The following is a 16,420-nucleotide window of genomic DNA, read 5'->3' on the forward strand; positions in this document are numbered from 1 at the left end:
CACACTGAGGGAGCTCTCCCCAGAGCACCAGAGCTGACCACGTCCATGCCCCCAGCAGCCCCAGCCCCAGCCCCAGCCCCAGCCCAGCTGCCACCGCCCTCCGCCGCTTCCCTCCTTTCCCTCCGTCCCCTCCTTCCCCTCCGCCCCTCAGCACCGCCCCAGCCCCCCTGCCCGCCGCAGCAGCTGGCGCGGCCGTTCCCCATTGGCTGCGGCGCTGCCCGGGCGCTGGCGCGGCCAATGCGCGGCGGCCACGGCGGGGCGCGTGGCGCAGGCGGGGCGGGGCACGCAGGCCGTGGCGGCGGCGGCGGAGAAGAGAGCGGGGCAGCCATGGGGGTGCGCGGCGTGGGCCGGCTGTGGTGGGGTAGGAGCCGTGAGGGCCCGGGGCGCGGTATGAGGGGCCGGCGGGACACGGCGGGACGCGGCTTCCCTTTCCACGGCTTCGTGGGCCCCGTCGCGGAGGGAGGGAGCGGGGCCCGAGGCCGTGCGGCCGCTCCGCGGGGCGGCGGGCGGAGCGGAGAGCCTCCTGACAGGGGGGTGTAAGCCAGGTGGGGATCGGCCTCTTCTCCGAGGCAGCCTGCAGTAGGACTAGAGGATATAGTCCTAAGGTGCGCCAGGGGGGGTTTAAATTGGGCATTAGGATGAATTACGAATTTCCTCACCCGTAGGGTGATTAGCTGTTAGAACGGGCTGCCCGGGGCGGTGGTGGAGTCACCGTCCCTGTGTTTAAGGGAAGACTGGACGCGATACTCAGTGCCCTAGTCTGTTTGGCATGGGCCTGATCGGCCATGGGCTGGACCTGATCTCAGAGTGCTTTCCCAGCCCCACTGATTGTGTGGGGGCAGCGCTCGCAGCCGCGGTCCGGCTGTGGCCGGTCTGTGCCGCGGGGGCGGGGGATTGCTCGGTGCCTTAGATTGCACGTAGAGAGAGCCTAAAGATACCAGCAGGAAAAAAAAAATACCCAAACAAAATCCAAGAAAAGAAAACCATGGTTATCTCTCACCCTAATCAAAGTCTTTCTTTGATTTGAGTAATTTGAGTAAGCGGCGGTGTCGTGCGTGCCTGGCTGCCCTGCCTTGCGATCTGGTGCTTTGAGGGCAACTAGACAGCGATGACCGAGGTCAAACGGAGGAGTCGATGAGGGCTGGTGTTCCCCATCCCCTGCCCCTGCTGCCGCCTCTTGTGTGCCGGAGGAATCGGTAAACGATTCCCACTCGGGCCCTCCCAAGGAAACGCCGGAGGTGCCGGGAGCTCTGCTGGCCGAGCGCACGTGTGCGGGGATGCGGGGCCCGGCGCACCGAGCGCTGCTGCAGGAGGGGGTCATTGTAGCAGGAACTTCGCAGAATCTTCATCAGCATCCCGTGACAAGGATTTTTTTTATAATAGATCTCCTGACTTGCAATTTTACTGTTCAGTTAGGACTAGTAATACCAACATGAAGCTGCCTTAGCTGGTTTATTGATGCTTTTGTCTGTGTTATTTGCTTACATTAGAAAACGACTTTTGTAGTCAGAGTATCTATTTCTTTTTTCCTTAATAACAAGGACAGATTTGCATTTATCTGGCTTGATGTTTATAGGAAAATGATCTTTTTCTTTGCTGAAGTTGAATTAAACCTTGAATGTTTCACTATAGAAAGGAAAGTTATGCCATCAGTTCATGACTCATAGGTTAAAAAATGATGCAGTGACAGGGGACTAGGTGAATTTCACCATGTACTTTCTTTTGTGAGTTCTCTTTAGCAGGTATATTTACATAAGCTAGAATTTCTCTCTTTCAAGGGACAACTGAGTGAATTCTGTCTTTTGAATGTATTCTACCAGGGATCACCCAAAAGGTGAAGCAAGAGTATGCTGATTTCAATTTAATGGTATCATTCTGTCTAGAGGAGGTTTTTTCTCTTGAGAGTGACTGTAACATTCAAGAAGCTTTAATCCATCCTTTTTTTCTTACTCTGCCCCAGCAGCAGCTGCTGCTGTAGGTCATGGTAACATGCTGTGACAGCTACAGATTGCCCTGGAAGTCAGTTTTTCAATGCTGATGAAATGCTGCTTATGTATGGGCGTACTGAAGGGGCATAGCCAATCTAACACAAACATCTGGTGGTGGAAATAGATTTTGATCACCCCAAAAGAAAGGGGTTGGGTCCTCATGCTAGAAGAAACCGTTAGGATGGGGTAGTGGTGCAGTGGAGAGGGGACTGGTTTATAGTGGCAATTCAGTCCTGATCTGTGCTTGACTAACCTGGAAGATGTTACTTCTGCCAGCTTCACTCTCCTGCAGAATAGGGGTAATGACACTGTCTTTTGTTGGGTGGGACTGTTAAAGTACAGGTGATGCTGTGCAGTCTGTATAAGGTGCTGTAGAGTTCCTGCATCATTGACCTGTTTGTCTCTCTTGTTGAGTCTTGAGAGAGGATCTGCAGCTTCCCATTCAAGCTGTTAACCACTTGCAGCAAAGCTTTTTTATGTCTGGTTCTAACTTGAGTGTCTGAGCTCTTACTCTGTACAGTCTTTCATGGATTAAGAAAAGTTGTTTGCTGGGTGGATTTTGTTACAGAAACACTTGTCATCTCTCAGTCTCTCTAGGAAGAAGGAAAGATTGAGGTTTTATATACAAAGTCTCAAGCAATAGTAAGTTCCAGAAATTCTCAGAAGTACAAATCCATAAGAGAAAGCAATTTCCTTCTATCTTTTAATGCTTTGGGGTTTTTTTAGCATTCTCAGGATGCTTGAGTTGGTAACCAGAGAGATTTAGCTGTTATTCTCCAGTCTGTTCCTAAAGACATAAATCAATGGTAGACTAAGATCCTCATGAGCAAGAATGATGCACTACCAGTGCATCAAGTGCTGGTCCTAAAATCACTGTAACTGTGCCAAGCCTAGTTGGGACAGTCCTGCATGATGTGATCCTTTAAAAGATGTGTTTGAGTACCTGCTGTGCAAGAGGTTTGAACAATTGGCTTAGGAGTCTGTATAAGAACTGAGAGAAAACAGCTGCTGGTGGGGATCCCTGCAGAAGTTCTGGTGGTCTGGTGCCAGCAGGAGTTAGGGTAGGAGCTTTGACACAAGTCTCTCTGGGGAGCCATAGCAGGAGTGGTGTAACTCCAGCTAGCTTTAGGCGCAGACCCTATTTACATGATCCTGTGGAATCATGTTTTGAGCAAGGAGGGAGAGCATCTATCTTGCCTTAACTTCTTTTTTTATCTGGTCTAACTGGAATCCCTTCCCAGCACTGCTGATTTGCAAAGATGGGGAGATGATTTAGCCATGGCAACAGGGGAGTCGTAAACGTTCAACAGGACTGCTGATGTCTTTGCTTTTCTTTGTAGGCACGGTGAGCTGCACTTTGTTCCTGGCAGTTAACAGTTTATATTCAGCCAGTGATGATGTGATAGAGCTCACACCAGCTAACTTCAACAAGGAGGTCATTCAGAGCGAGAGCCTGTGGCTCGTGGAGTTCTATGCCCCATGGTAAGAACTGCAGCTGTGTCCTTGCTTGCTCGTGTGACAGAGAAGCAGCACAGGAATCTGCTGCTGATAGCTCAAGGTTTCATTCAGTTGTTGGCAGCACAGTTGTCAGCTTGATGGCCTCATGACTAGCAAAATGCTGTACTTGGGATTCGTCCTTTAAATTATATTCATGAGGGGAAAAGGCAGGAATTGGCATTTCAAGTTTGCAAATAAAACCTAGTAGCAAAACCTAGGCCATTTTTCTACTTGATTTATTCTGGTTAAATTAGTATTAAAAAATTACTGATTAAAGTGCAGTAGATAAGTGAGAAACTTCTGTGTTTCTGATCCTAATTCTGATGTGAAAGCAAAGATCTGAATTCACACTTCAAATTTCCAATTAAAAATACTGCCTTTTTACATCTTAATTTAGCATCTCTCTTTGTCTTCTTTCTGCTCAGGTCCAGAGTATGGAGTCTCTATTCCATTTAAATTCTGGTTATACATATATTCCATCTTTGTACAAATCCTCTGTGATATTGCCATCCAAAGCTCCACATTCTGGAGAAAATGGCCTTTTGTTGGGACAGCTTGACTCTGGACCAAGAGGTTTAGGGAAAGCCTTGCTGTGCCTCTTGTAGTGTTGCTGCAGTCTATATATTGTGTGGGTTTTTCTTCAGAAGCCTGAGTGATGATATGATCTTGTGGCAAAGGCTCTTTTCCTCTTCATGAGTAAATCCTCAGTCTCCTACAGTTTGCTGTGACTGTGAAGTAGTTGTCAGATCTGAATGACATTTATCATTTTTTGTTTGTTTGTTCTTTCTAAAAGGTGTGGTCACTGTCAAAGGCTAACTCCTGAGTGGAAGAAAGCAGCAACAGCTTTAAAAGTAAGTTTAGTCTTTCAGATGTGCTTGTGGAAGTGTATTGAAGAGAGTTTGGCTGTTTGACATCTGGATTGGGAATGTGGAGGGGTTTGGTCCTTATAGCCATTATCACTTTAATCATACTTGTCTAGCCAGAAAAGTGTTATTCAGGAACCTGAAAACTTGGAATTTTTGTTTTGTTTGGTTTGTTGTATCCTTTTTAAAAAAAGCCATTGAATTGATGAGGAAGAAAGCCAGTTCTGTCCCTGTGAATTCTCATTATTATTCTTGAGGACTGAAAACAGCTTTGTAAGCCATTGGTGTTGACTGTTTTTTTTAATTGCAGAAAAATTAGTCATGTTTTGATTAGCTGAACCCTTGCCTAGGTGAAATATGTATATTCTCCTTCATAGAAAACCACACAAAAAAAACCCCAACTAAATAGTGGCCCAAACAATTTAAAATTTATTTTGTCATGCTGAAGAAAGAAGTGGACATTTATAGTGTTCTGTAGTTTAGTGCTCATGGGGTAAAATACCTCTCTTCTGTTGCAGTCCTAGTAACTGCCCCTCTCTCTTCCCTTCCCTTGTGCCCCCAGCAGGGAAAAGGTGTTAAATTGCTGTAGAAGTCTTGGGTGTCATTTTTTGGTTTTTTTCTGCAGGGTGTAGTGAAAGTGGGTGCAGTAGATGCAGATAAACATCAGTCCTTGGGTGGACAGTATGGAGTCAGAGGGTTTCCAACTATCAAGATATTTGGAGCCAACAAAAACAAAGCAGAGGATTATCAGGGTAAATGTGATGAATTTTTAGATGTTGCATGCCTAAAACCATCTCTGAATGCAGTAATCATGGTAGCTGTTAATGCTGTGTTGAGTGGTTTTTCCTTCCTGTCTAGTGCTTGTAGTAATGGAGAAACAGATGGGTGGGAGTGGTTTGACCAAACTGTATGTGTCTTAGCATTATCTAACAGTCCCACCTGCAGTTCATAGTTGTTGGATCTTGATAGGGAGTTTCAAGGAATTATTCCTTTCTTGCTGTTTATTTGGAGCTTGCCATAGAGTCACCCCTTATAAGAAAAGCCAGGTAATGAAAAGGTGTAGTGAAATCTGTCTTGCTGCTTGTGTTTAAGTCAGTCCCACCACTAGTACTGTATCACTCATAGCCTAGTCCTGCTTTTCCTGAAAGACCATTAGGGTGAGGGAGGATTAAGTTTGTAATTAAGTTAGGAGCACACCTTAAACTGGCCTTTTGATGGTTCTGATCATTTATTTTGCTGCACTGCAGGTGGCAGGACAAGCGACGCTATCGTTGATGCTGCTCTAAGTGCTCTTCGGTCCCTGGTGAAAGAACGTCTTAGTGGCAGAAGTGGAGGATACAGTTCTGGAAGACAGGTATTTGAGGGAATGTGTGTTTGTTTTTCAGCTGGAGAGCTGTCTTGTACAGGACATCAGTGCTCCTAACTCAGTCACAGAATTGGAAGAGATGTCTGGAGTTTAATCCAGTCCAGGTGCCCTGCTCAGTGCAGGGCTAGCTGGAGCAGATTGCTCAGTCCCTGTCTCCTAAAGTTGTATCTCCAAGAACTGAGACCCCAAATGGACTGCGTGCTCTGGGCTACCTCTTCCAGGGTTTGACCGTGTTCACAGTAGAAATCTTTCCTCTTATGTTTTAGGTTACAGAATCATAGAATGATATTTCTTATATATCACCTTTGTCACTTTTGTCTCCTGTTGCAGCAAAGAGCCTGCCTTTGTTTTCTTTACTCTCCTGCGCACTCTCATCCACACATCGGATCCTCAAAGCCTTTAATCAGCTCTCACCATTGGCTGGACTTGCTCCAGTGTGTGCACGCCTGTTCTGTGGGGGAGCCTAGAACTAGACACAGCGCTCCAGCTGTTTCACATTGTGCTGAGCAGAAGATTGCCTCCTCAGACCTTCTGGCAACTCTCTGCCTAGTGCAGCTCAGGAGGCTGTGGACCACCTTTGCCACAGGATTGCAGTGCTGGCTCATGTTCAGTTTGCCCACCAGGGCACTTAGGTTCCTCTTTGAAAAGTTGCTTTCCAGCTAGTCAGTTCTCAGTGCATACTGGTATAGGGGGCTGTTACTCTCTGGGTGCATCTCCCTTTGAAGTTTGGGGTTCCTGTTAGCCCCATTCTCATTTGCCTAATCCTAATCTAAATTAGACAGATTAAGTTTTTTACCTTGGTAGTGTTTTTCTGAAGTTGGCTTGCTTGATTTCTTCCTGAAGTAAATTGAAAAGCTTCCAGCTCCTACTGCTATTTCTGAGTAGTGGTGCAAATACATTCTCACATCCTCAGGGTGGCCACACAGAAGAGCTGGGTGGACTGTGCCCTGTAGTGTGTATCACACTCCCACTTGTTTGTTTTGCCTGGAAACCAAGACTTGGTTCCAGATGGCGTTGGGCGTTGGAGAGCACTTTATTCATGGACAGATCCATGCATGAAGAACTGAAAAAGTGTTCCCCCATCTTCTTGGTAGTCTGCTTGACCTGATTTCTCTTTTTTCAAGAGAAGGTTCATTTGCTGTGCCTTGAAAATGCTGTGGGGAGTAGGCTGTGTGTACTGCCAGTTCTAAAAAAGGAAAGTTGTATGACCTAACACTGCCTGTTTTGTATCTTGCTCAAATAAAGATCGTTTGGTTCAATGTGACACACACAGGAGCTGGCCTGTGTGGGAGACCAGTTTTGGTTACTTCTGATGTGAGGGTCTGTTTGTTTCTTACAGAGCCGGGAGAGCGGAGGTGGAGATAAGAAGGATGTGATTGAGCTGACTGATGACAGCTTTGATAAGAATGTCATAAATAGCGACGATGTATGGATGGTGGAGTTTTATGCCCCATGGTGTGGGCACTGCAAAAAGTAAATGAGGTTTTACTTTAACAATTCAGTTCCTGTTAGTGCCTGTTTTGTGTAATACCCTTAATCCCCTAAAAGAGACCTTGCATCTCTGGTATACCAGAAGTGAGTTTTTTTGGAAAGTTATCTAACAAAAATTTGTGGGTGTCTGATTAGGGCCTCTTCATGCTGCACTCTTTCTTAGCAGTAAAATTCCCAGTTATCAGTAGAAATAAGATCTGGAAGTTATATTAAACTTTTAATTCCTTCAGATGAAGGACATCAGTCTTGTTTGGATAACCCTCTTAGCTGTCATTCGCAGCAAGAGACTTTTTTTCTTCAGTAAAGCATTCTGCATAATGTTGAAGTGTGGTATACTTTTGCTAGCTCTGAGAGGGCTTAGGGCACTTGTGCTCTCTGTTTTTCAGCCTGGAGCCAGAATGGGCAGCTGCTGCCACTGAAGTGAAGGAACAAACTAAAGGAAAAGTAAAGCTGGCTGCAGTAGATGCAACAGTCAATCAGATGCTGGCAAGCCGATATGGGGTGAGTGTGCCCTGCAGTGGTTACAATTTCCTTTCCATCTCTACCAAATCAGATTTCTCTTCAATCCTTACTGAACTATTCCTTAGTCTGGTACTACTTAAATGTTTGTGCCAAAAATAAGTGACAAATTCAGTTTGTTTCCCACAAAAAATTAATGAATGATAAATAAATGGAGAAAGAGGAAAATAATTATTCTGGATGTTGCTGAGGAGAAAGGCTATTTATTTCCATAACATCTTGTATAACTTTATCATGTGGAGTGAGAGGTCTCTTTCTTGAGACTGTAGACTGGTTGGGCATCTCTGGAACCCTTGAAGCCAGTTATCAGGGATCATTGTGACAATATCAGCTGCCCAGATCAGGTGTGTTGCTCACCAAAAGAGAGTGGATACTCTTGAAATTTTAGTACAGTCCATGGAGCTGACAGTGGGCTGCATAGTTTCCCTCTAAGTGCACCTGGCTGACAACATAGAGGGAGCACTGAGCAAGATTTACTGGAAGTGTAGCAGAAGGAGTTTAAGGTCCACGTACTGCCATGTAGGCCCAGTGTTGTCCACCCCCAGATGGAAATCAATGTTTAATAAATATCAAGGTAAAGATAGTCCTCATGGTGCTTAAACCTGCAGTGCTTGGTGCATCTAAATTGAGGTAAAACCATTGCTGAGTCATCAGGCCAAAACCCCAAACAGCATTTTATTGTATATTCACCTTGTTTTGAATTGTTGCAAAGGTGGGAAGTTACAAAATTCAAGTTGAGTCAGAGCATGTGAGACTCGATACACGAAGATGTTGAATCTCCTCCCTTGTTCTTAGTTTAGAGGACATCAGACAAGCAGATAATTTCTACCATAAATATTCAGATGTATTTGAGCTGATGGTTTAAACTTGTCTTGCAGATTCGTGGATTTCCCACCATTAAAATCTTCCAGAAAGGAGAAGACCCTGTTGATTATGATGGTGGGAGAACTAGATCTGATATAATTTCTCGTGCTCTGGATCTGTTTTCTGATAATGCACCACCACCTGAGCTCCTGGAGGTACCTATACATCATTTTCTCAAATTTCTTTTCCATCATACTCTTGGCAGCAGTTTTTACTGGTCTATATGAACTCTAAATAAAACTGCCTAAGTGTGGTGCTTCTGCACTCTTTTGCCCCAGAAAGTAAAGGATGACAAGGTTTGAGTAACAAAAAGCTGAATGTTCATTTCTACCATCAATTTGTTGTTGTCTGAAAGATGGTCAGAATTGATACAGCAAAGGCATTGACAGGATGGTACCAGGGTGTCTGAATCTGCTCTCGAGGAATGTGTGAAAAAGTTGAGTTCTGTTCCCCATCTCTTTTCTTAAAATAAAAGGGCAGGGCCTTGCCATGTGCAAGGTGCCCATTAGGAGATGCATGATGGGTAGTTTTGCTTGTTGTCCAAAAAACTCCACTCTGTCAGGCGACTTCTTTTTTCATCCTGCTGTTGGTAGATTTGAAATGGTGATCACTTGTCTCCAAAGTGAGGTGCATGCAAGACAGTCCGTTGGGATGCAGGAAGGAAAAAACAAAAAATATCTGTACTATTAGTGAAGATGTTTTTATATGGTGCTTATTTCATCTTTCTTATCCTTAATTTTTTATTTTGTATGCATTCTAATATTAATACATCAATACATGTTGATGTATGTGTATATGCATACAATTGATTTATATATACAGAGGCTGCATGCTTAGAAATTGATTTACTGGTAGGATGCACAAAGGTTGGAGACCACTGTTCTAGGTCACTGGATCAATTCCTTTTTGAGGCAGATCCCACAAAACCAGTGTTGCTGTTACTGTTGCTTGAACATCCTCATCCACAAAGGCAAAGGCTGCCTCTGCTGGCTCTCCTTGTGCTCAGAGCATTCACATGGGCCTGGGGGTGCTCTTTCCAGCCTTGGGCAAGAACAGTGATTTTGAGCAAAAAGTGACATCTGACTGTAAGCCTTTTTTGGTACTGCAGTTTCTTGTTGCTGCAAGTCTCAACAGAAGACTTTGTGAACTCTTTGTAAATTACTCTTGTGCTGGGGGACCAATGAAGTAGAAGAGACTTGTAAGCTTTTGTGTCAAGTTGTTTCAATGCTTACTGCCTTGCAGGATGGAGTTATTAGGCTGTTGGAGAGAAGTACAGTCACAACTGAAGAACCAGATCTTACTGTCATTGACTTTGTGCTGCTTTCTTCTAGATAATTAGTGAGGATGTTTTGAAGAGTACCTGTGATGCTCATCAGCTCTGCATCATTTCTGTCCTGCCTCATATTCTTGACACAGGTACACATACAAGCAAGCAGACTTCTGTATGAATTTGTCACTTAAAGCATGTAGTTGTGTATTTTAACTTGTCCAATTCTGTTTAACAAACAGGAGCTTCAGGAAGAAATTCTTACCTGGATGTCATGTTAAAAATGGCTGAAAAATACAAAAAGAAAATGTGGGGGTAAGTGTTATTGTCCACTGGTCATCTTGGAAAAGATGTGATCATTTCTGGGGGTAAATGGGATAAAATTTGTATGATACTTGTTTAGGCTACAGAAAGGGTTGTTCCTTGTTCAGGGTAGCATATCTTGGTATTTCACTAATTACTGGAGAAATGAATGCTGTGACTTTAAAATAGCCCTTTTTAAAAAATTTCATCCACCTCTCAAATTCTGCATTTACAAGTGATATCTAAGCATTAATGAGATTAAGCATCTTTTACTGTTGTCCTGAATAGTCAAGTATTTTAGGGAGGTTTCTTTTACCATCTTTTGCTGGTTGGTGAGTGTGCCAGTGTGACTATTGAATTCTCAAAGTGACAAGTAAATTGCAGTTTATTAACATGTTTCATGCTCTCAAAGAAACAGGCCAGCAGGCTGTGCCTTTACTCCTCCTTCTCTTAGGTGCAGGTTAGAATCTCTGGGATTTCTCAGGAAAGTGAGAGCTGTTCTGTCACACTGACTGCTGTGAAGAGGAGCAAAATGGCATCAAAGCCTGGGGGAAAATGCTGAGATTGGCTCATTCCAGAGGTTCCTCAGGGGTCTTGCTAAGATGAGAGAAACGGAGACTGAGTGTCCTTAGCTAGAAATCCTCCATAGTGATATTTGGGCAGGACTTTGGAATCTTTAGATCTGTGACTTAAGTCTTTTTAAACCTTCCCCTTAATACCAGCTAAAGTGTAGCTGTGTGTTCACACTGCTAACATAGTCCTTCCCCTGCACTGTGTTTAGTGGCTGTTCTTATCCAACTTTTGGTGGGTGTGTGAGGGAGACTGGCCTAGAGGTGTTGCTGAGAGGGAGCTTTCTTCTGTTGTAAGGCTCAGGATCAGGACTTTCCTTTTCCCTGCTGACTTTGAAAGTGTCAAGGGCAATACAGAGCCCTGCTTGAACTCTGCAGGGTTGCAGGATATGTGATTTGAAAATCATTGTGGTGCCTATCCTCATTATTAATTTTCTATTTCATCTTTTCCTCAAGGTGGCTCTGGACAGAAGCAGGTGCTCAATCAGATCTTGAGAGCTCTCTGGGGATTGGAGGCTTTGGGTATCCAGCAATGGCAGCTGTTAATGCTCGGAAGATGAAATTTGCCCTTCTGAAAGGATCATTCAGTGAGCAAGGGATTAATGAGTTTCTCAGGTATGTAATCTTTAAGTGACTTAAATCTTTCTGTATTTAGGGCTGTGACTCTTAAGACTACAAGCTGACTCTCCTGCACCACACAAGATTTGCATGGTTAAGGGAATTAAGATGAGAATTCTGTGGAGTCAGGGAATGGTTTCAATGGCAATTGCAATAAAGCAGTCATTACCTTTTTGTGGTGTGCAGAATTAAGTTGGCCATTTAGACTTAGGTAGTTTTAGTACAATATTTGAAAACAGAAGTAGACTTTGATGTTGAAAAATTCTGTTTCTTTTAAGAAATAACTTACTAATGAATTCCATTTAAATCAGATGGTGCATTCTGACTAGTCATTAGTAATTGCAAAGTCCCCAGTTTGGGAATCACAGTGGGTGCTCTTGAAGTTCTTGAGGTTGTATATGTTGCTGTTCATCTTTCTGATTCGGTTTGGTCCTGTCTTCCCCCTCCCAACTTTCCATTCTCCTGGAACTTGATAAATTGATTGGGAGAGTTGAAACAATCCATCCAAAAAGTCAATAACTCACTGCTCAGCACAAGTCCTGTGAAACTGCCTCTTATGTAGCTGGGCAAGAGCCAGTGCTGAGAAGAATGGAATAGAGAAAGGAAATTAAGAGGATGACAGAAGGTGGCAGCAGCACTGAAACAGAGCAACTAAACTTAAACTGTTACTTCAGCGTGGTCAAAGTGAAGTGGGAACTCTGCTTCCACATTGTCCTGGTTTATGGCAGATTTGGGAGAAAAATCCTGAAGGGGTTCTTTTAGAAAATAAATTTAAGCAGCCCCTCCCCCAACTGCTTTGGGGAAAGAAAAGTGGAAAAAACCTGTTTATTTAACAGGCAAAGCATTTACCAGCACAAAAAAAAAAAAAAAAAACCAAAAAAACCCCATATTTAACAATAAAAGCTCTCGCTGCTCTGAAGAGGTGACTAACTCAAGGTGCCCTCCCTGGGCTGCAGTTCGGCTCACTCAGTGTGTTATCATCCCTCCAGTGGAAATGCCTGGTGGGCCACAGATGTGAGCTGCTGGTACTCTTCTGTGCTGTCAGTCCAGAGCAGGTTTAAACAGCTCCAAAAAAAAAGAAAAACCACAGTCCAGGGAACTTCTCTGCCTTAGCTAGCTAAGAGCAAAGGAAAGCGCTCTCCCGCCATCTGTCTGTGCTGCAGACAGCACTGTTCAGGAGAAGGATGTGGGGGAGTAAGTGCAGTTTCTGATAACAAACTGTGCACTTCTTCTCTCTCTCCCTTTGCTCTTGCAACCACTTTTAAAGGTGCAAAACTTATTTCTGGCCTAAACAGACAAATGGGGATAGAAGCATTATGAAGTCACCTCAGGACACACATAAAGGACCAGCTGCTGTAAATTATGCAAGAGCCCTTGAGACCTTACATTAGAAGTGTTGTTTCCATGTTTGTCCTTGGAGAGTGGCAGAGAAACAGCAAGAATTGCAAAAGCAAATGCAACAGTTTCTCCCCACCTTGCCATAAAAAGCACATTAATTGAATGCAGTTCCTACTGGATTAATGGAATCAGTGCTATAGTCTTACCTGTGAAAGTGATCAGACTTTCTTCTTAATGCCAAAAAAAGGAACATTCTTAGGGCATCAAGTTAAAGTCAGGATACAGATGCAAGAGAAATACCAGATGGTTTGTACTAATGCACATGAAAGTGTCTGCCTTTGTGAGACATGGCAAATTTTCTTAGTCTATAAAGTCCATCTTAGTGAGGCCTCTCCTGGGTGAGGCTAGATGGTGCTTCAAGGACACAACAGCCAATTTAACAGCTTATATTGCATTAGGTAATTGGTTTGGTATTGTCTTATCATGCAGCACCGCTTGCTAGAATAATCTCTTGCTGCCAGTTCAGCTCAGCTATGCTGCCTAGAGAAAGCAGTATGATCACAGCTGGTGTGGCTGGCCATTCACTCAGCTGATGTAGGCAGCTTCTGCAATCTAATAAGCAGTCTCAGCAGTGTTGACTACAAGTAAGGAAATTGGCACTATGAAGAGCAGAAAAACTGTGAACTCCATTTGGGGAGGAATGCTAATTCAGTCTTACTTGCCTGAAAGATGCAAAGGGATTAGGTCCTCAGGATTTTAATGCTGGGTTTTTTCAGCAAGCCTAACTAGCAAGCTCAGGATGGAGTGTCTCAAACAAAGCTGGTTACCTTGAACCCTGTGGAACTCACGGAGGCTGCCTCCAGTAAAGAAAATCACTGGTGATTTCCACTAACACTTGCAGGTGACTTCCAGAACTAGAATTACAGGCTCCCCTTGGAGTTGCTTTAAGTGATAAACTGTTAAAGAGGCTGCATTGATCTGATTTTTACACTGCTGAACTATGAAATAGTGTATCTCACAGATGTCTTTGAATCCACTTGTGAATTTTCAATGGTGCTTTAAGAACTCTGTAATTTTCTGCTTCTTGAGGTTTTTGCATTCAAATAGTTTAGATCTACTTAAAGAGATGAAATCTTGAACTTGTATTCCTCTTATCTGAAGCAGGCTCTGTTCCAGATGGCTGGAGGTTGGAGGAATTCTTTAAATTTAATTCTATTTGTTTTTTCTCAGGGAACTCTCCGTTGGTCGTGGCTCTACAGCACCAGTGGGTGGTGGAGCTTTCCCCAAAATTCATTCAGTTGAACCTTGGGATGGCAAAGATGGTGAGGTAAGAGATACTCCATTTCTGAAAGTGCTCAGCAATGGTGTTCAGAAGTGACAGGATAGAGTAACTAACAGCTGTCAGTGTGAAAGTTCCTGTTCTAACAAGATTGTGGCAAGTTGTATTGATAGTTTCCCCTTATCTTAATCCTGCCAGCAGACCAAATGGTACATTGATCATCTGACATTGCAGCCCACATGTTCCTCCTGCTGTTAGGATGTGATCTGAAAGCTGGATCACTTGAGGCAGAAATGTATTACCACTGCTGCCTAAGGGAGGCAGTAGTGCATGCATTCAGCACCCCCAGTGTTGTGGAGTTCTGAATATGCTGACCTTGCCATTAAGGTTTTAATGCCAGAAAGCTTGTTAGGTAAAGCCTGTGTAATAAATAACATGGTGACCAAGTCTGCCTTCTTAAGGGTCAACATTGGTGTAAAAGCCGAAGTTACTGCAGTCCTTTAATCTACTTCAGATGGATAAAAACACAGAATGGGGTAGTAGTTTTGTTACGTTGTTTATTTGTATAGCCTTCATCTGGAGTATTTTGATTAGTAAAAAACCAACCTCCTAGTCTAAACTCTGATCACTTGTCCTGTGCTTAGTGCACTTGGAGTTTTGTGAATGAAAGAGATGACAGGAGAGAGCTTTACTCTCAGGATGATGTAAGAATCTTTCCAACTCAGGGATCTCCTGGCATTAAGCACTTCTAAACATTTACTCAAAACCTTCCCTTTTTAACAGCTTCCAGTTGAAGATGACATTGATCTCAGTGATGTGGATCTGGATGACTTGGGTAAAGATGAGCTGTGAGATCTTCAGGAAACTTCTTTTCTTGGGAGAGCCTGTGCAGCAGTTTGCAGCCTGGATCACAATCAGACAGATATTTCAGTGGCCTTTTTCTGGAGAAGCAGCACATGACACACTGTGCTATTGGATGCACTGCAGCAGTGGACTGTACGCATCTCAAGAAAACATTGCAGAAATTCTATGAATTGTCATAACCAGTAAACTTGATTGTATTGTGTAACAAATATTTTGAGGACAACATGGATATTTCTTTGGAACATCTTGGGTTTTATTTTGTTGATAATGTGCTGTTTGAGTGTTACTGGAGGCTGTTAGTGTAACCAGTTTTAACTGTAATTTTTTCATGGAGGTGGAACCTGCTCAGCTTCTGTTTCAATTAAAGAATAAAATATTTTTTGACACACAGTGTTAGTCTTGTATAGAGTAAGGTGCACATAGTACAAGCAGTCCCATTTTGGATGACTCTTCAAAGTGAACTTTAGAATAGAGGTTTGTGCAGAGGGGAGTCCTAAACCACCTCCTTGCAGTGAGATCTTGACAGTTTTGCTATAAAGCTTGATAAGATGGACAATCTTAGTTTAAATGCTCTTCAGTCTTCCTTTTCCTGTTCCTTCTCAGGGGCTTTCTCTTTCTTTGTGCCAGGCTTCATAAGATCATTATAACAATGGAAGTGGGGTTGCTGCTGCAATGAGAGATGCTGGGAGCTGTCAGTCTTTCCCCTGGATTAGTGATGAAGCTAATCTGTGTTTTAGGGCATAAGGATTTCCAGGTGCTAACAGATGACCACCCTGGTGCTGTCTCCAGCAAATAAAGTAATATTTCTTCACTTCCCATCTGGCATTGTTTTGATCTGAAATTGCTATTTCCTTTGGAAGGGGAATCAGGACTGTGAATAGGGATGTTTACTGCTGCTTTTTTAATAAAAATACCATTATTTTATTGCTCTCCATGTCTTGTATATTGGTGTCTAGTGAAGTGACCCTGATGTGATCAGCTTGTTTATAAATAAGGAATGAAAGAGCTGAAAGAGTCCCCTTCTTTCAAGGAAATAACATAATGTGGGTATTTGTCATCTGGTATCTGTAAGAGATTGCCCGTAGTTCATCCTCGTGAAAGGCAGTGTCAGAACCATGGGCAGGCAGCAGTAACTGCTGATGCTGTGCAGGACATGTGCTCCAACTCTTAACTCATCCCAGCAGATGAGCTGTAATGGAACTGTTCTAACTGAAATATCTTTGCAAAAACTAAACTCATGAGTACTTGGGACTGTGAGTCATATTATGATAAGTTCCACAGCACTTTCCTCTTAGGCTTTTGGGGTTTTTTGTTAAATTAAAGGAACTTTGGGCTTTGCTCTGATGCTTTCTACTTTTTCTGTTTGGATTTTTTTAAGTTTGCTTTGTTAGAAAAAGAGGACTGTATACACCTAGTAGATCCATTAGCCACCATACTTTTTAATTTGTTTTATTTCAAGTCCAGTAGATATTCCATCTTTGTAATTTACCAAAAAAATAAATACTACCATAGTACCTCTGCCTCTGAAATATGTTTTTGTAAAACTATGAATAAGAGATAACTTTTACTGTAGACACTAAAAATTACTAGAAGT

General features: G+C 43.3%; 1 protein-coding gene across 1 annotated transcript; it reads left to right on the forward strand.

Annotated features, from left to right (window-relative positions):
- The first annotated feature begins 287 nt into the window (after positions 1-287).
- PDIA6 (protein disulfide isomerase family A member 6) lies at positions 288-16,340 on the forward strand. The gene is made up of 13 exons (XM_054279682.1): positions 288-361; positions 3,329-3,470; positions 4,279-4,336; positions 4,974-5,100; positions 5,596-5,702; positions 7,054-7,187; positions 7,592-7,706; positions 8,603-8,743; positions 9,920-10,004; positions 10,098-10,170; positions 11,184-11,342; positions 13,914-14,010; positions 14,746-16,340. The coding sequence occupies exons 1-13, from the start codon at positions 328-330 to the stop codon at positions 14,812-14,814; spliced, it is 1,341 nt and encodes a 446-aa protein (XP_054135657.1). The 5' UTR covers positions 288-327; the 3' UTR covers positions 14,815-16,340.
- The last annotated feature ends 80 nt before the right edge of the window (positions 16,341-16,420 follow it).

The sequence above is a fragment of the Melozone crissalis genome, unplaced genomic scaffold (assembly GCF_028551555.1).
Source record: "Melozone crissalis strain CALT ecotype California unplaced genomic scaffold, PUWL_Pcris_2 ptg000027l_1, whole genome shotgun sequence".
NCBI classification, from domain to species: Eukaryota; Metazoa; Chordata; class Aves; order Passeriformes; family Passerellidae; genus Melozone; species Melozone crissalis.

Excerpts from the sequence above, each read along its gene's own strand:
- PDIA6 (XM_054279682.1), top strand. The coding sequence starts at position 328 with ATGGGGGTGCGCGGCGTGGGCCGGCTGTGGTGGG. Across the intron at positions 3,471-4,278 it reads GTGGAGTTCTATGCCCCATG|GTGTGGTCACTGTCAAAGGC; the intron begins GTAAGAACTGCA and ends TCTTTCTAAAAG. Across the intron at positions 10,171-11,183 it reads TACAAAAAGAAAATGTGGGG|GTGGCTCTGGACAGAAGCAG; the intron begins GTAAGTGTTATT and ends CTTTTCCTCAAG.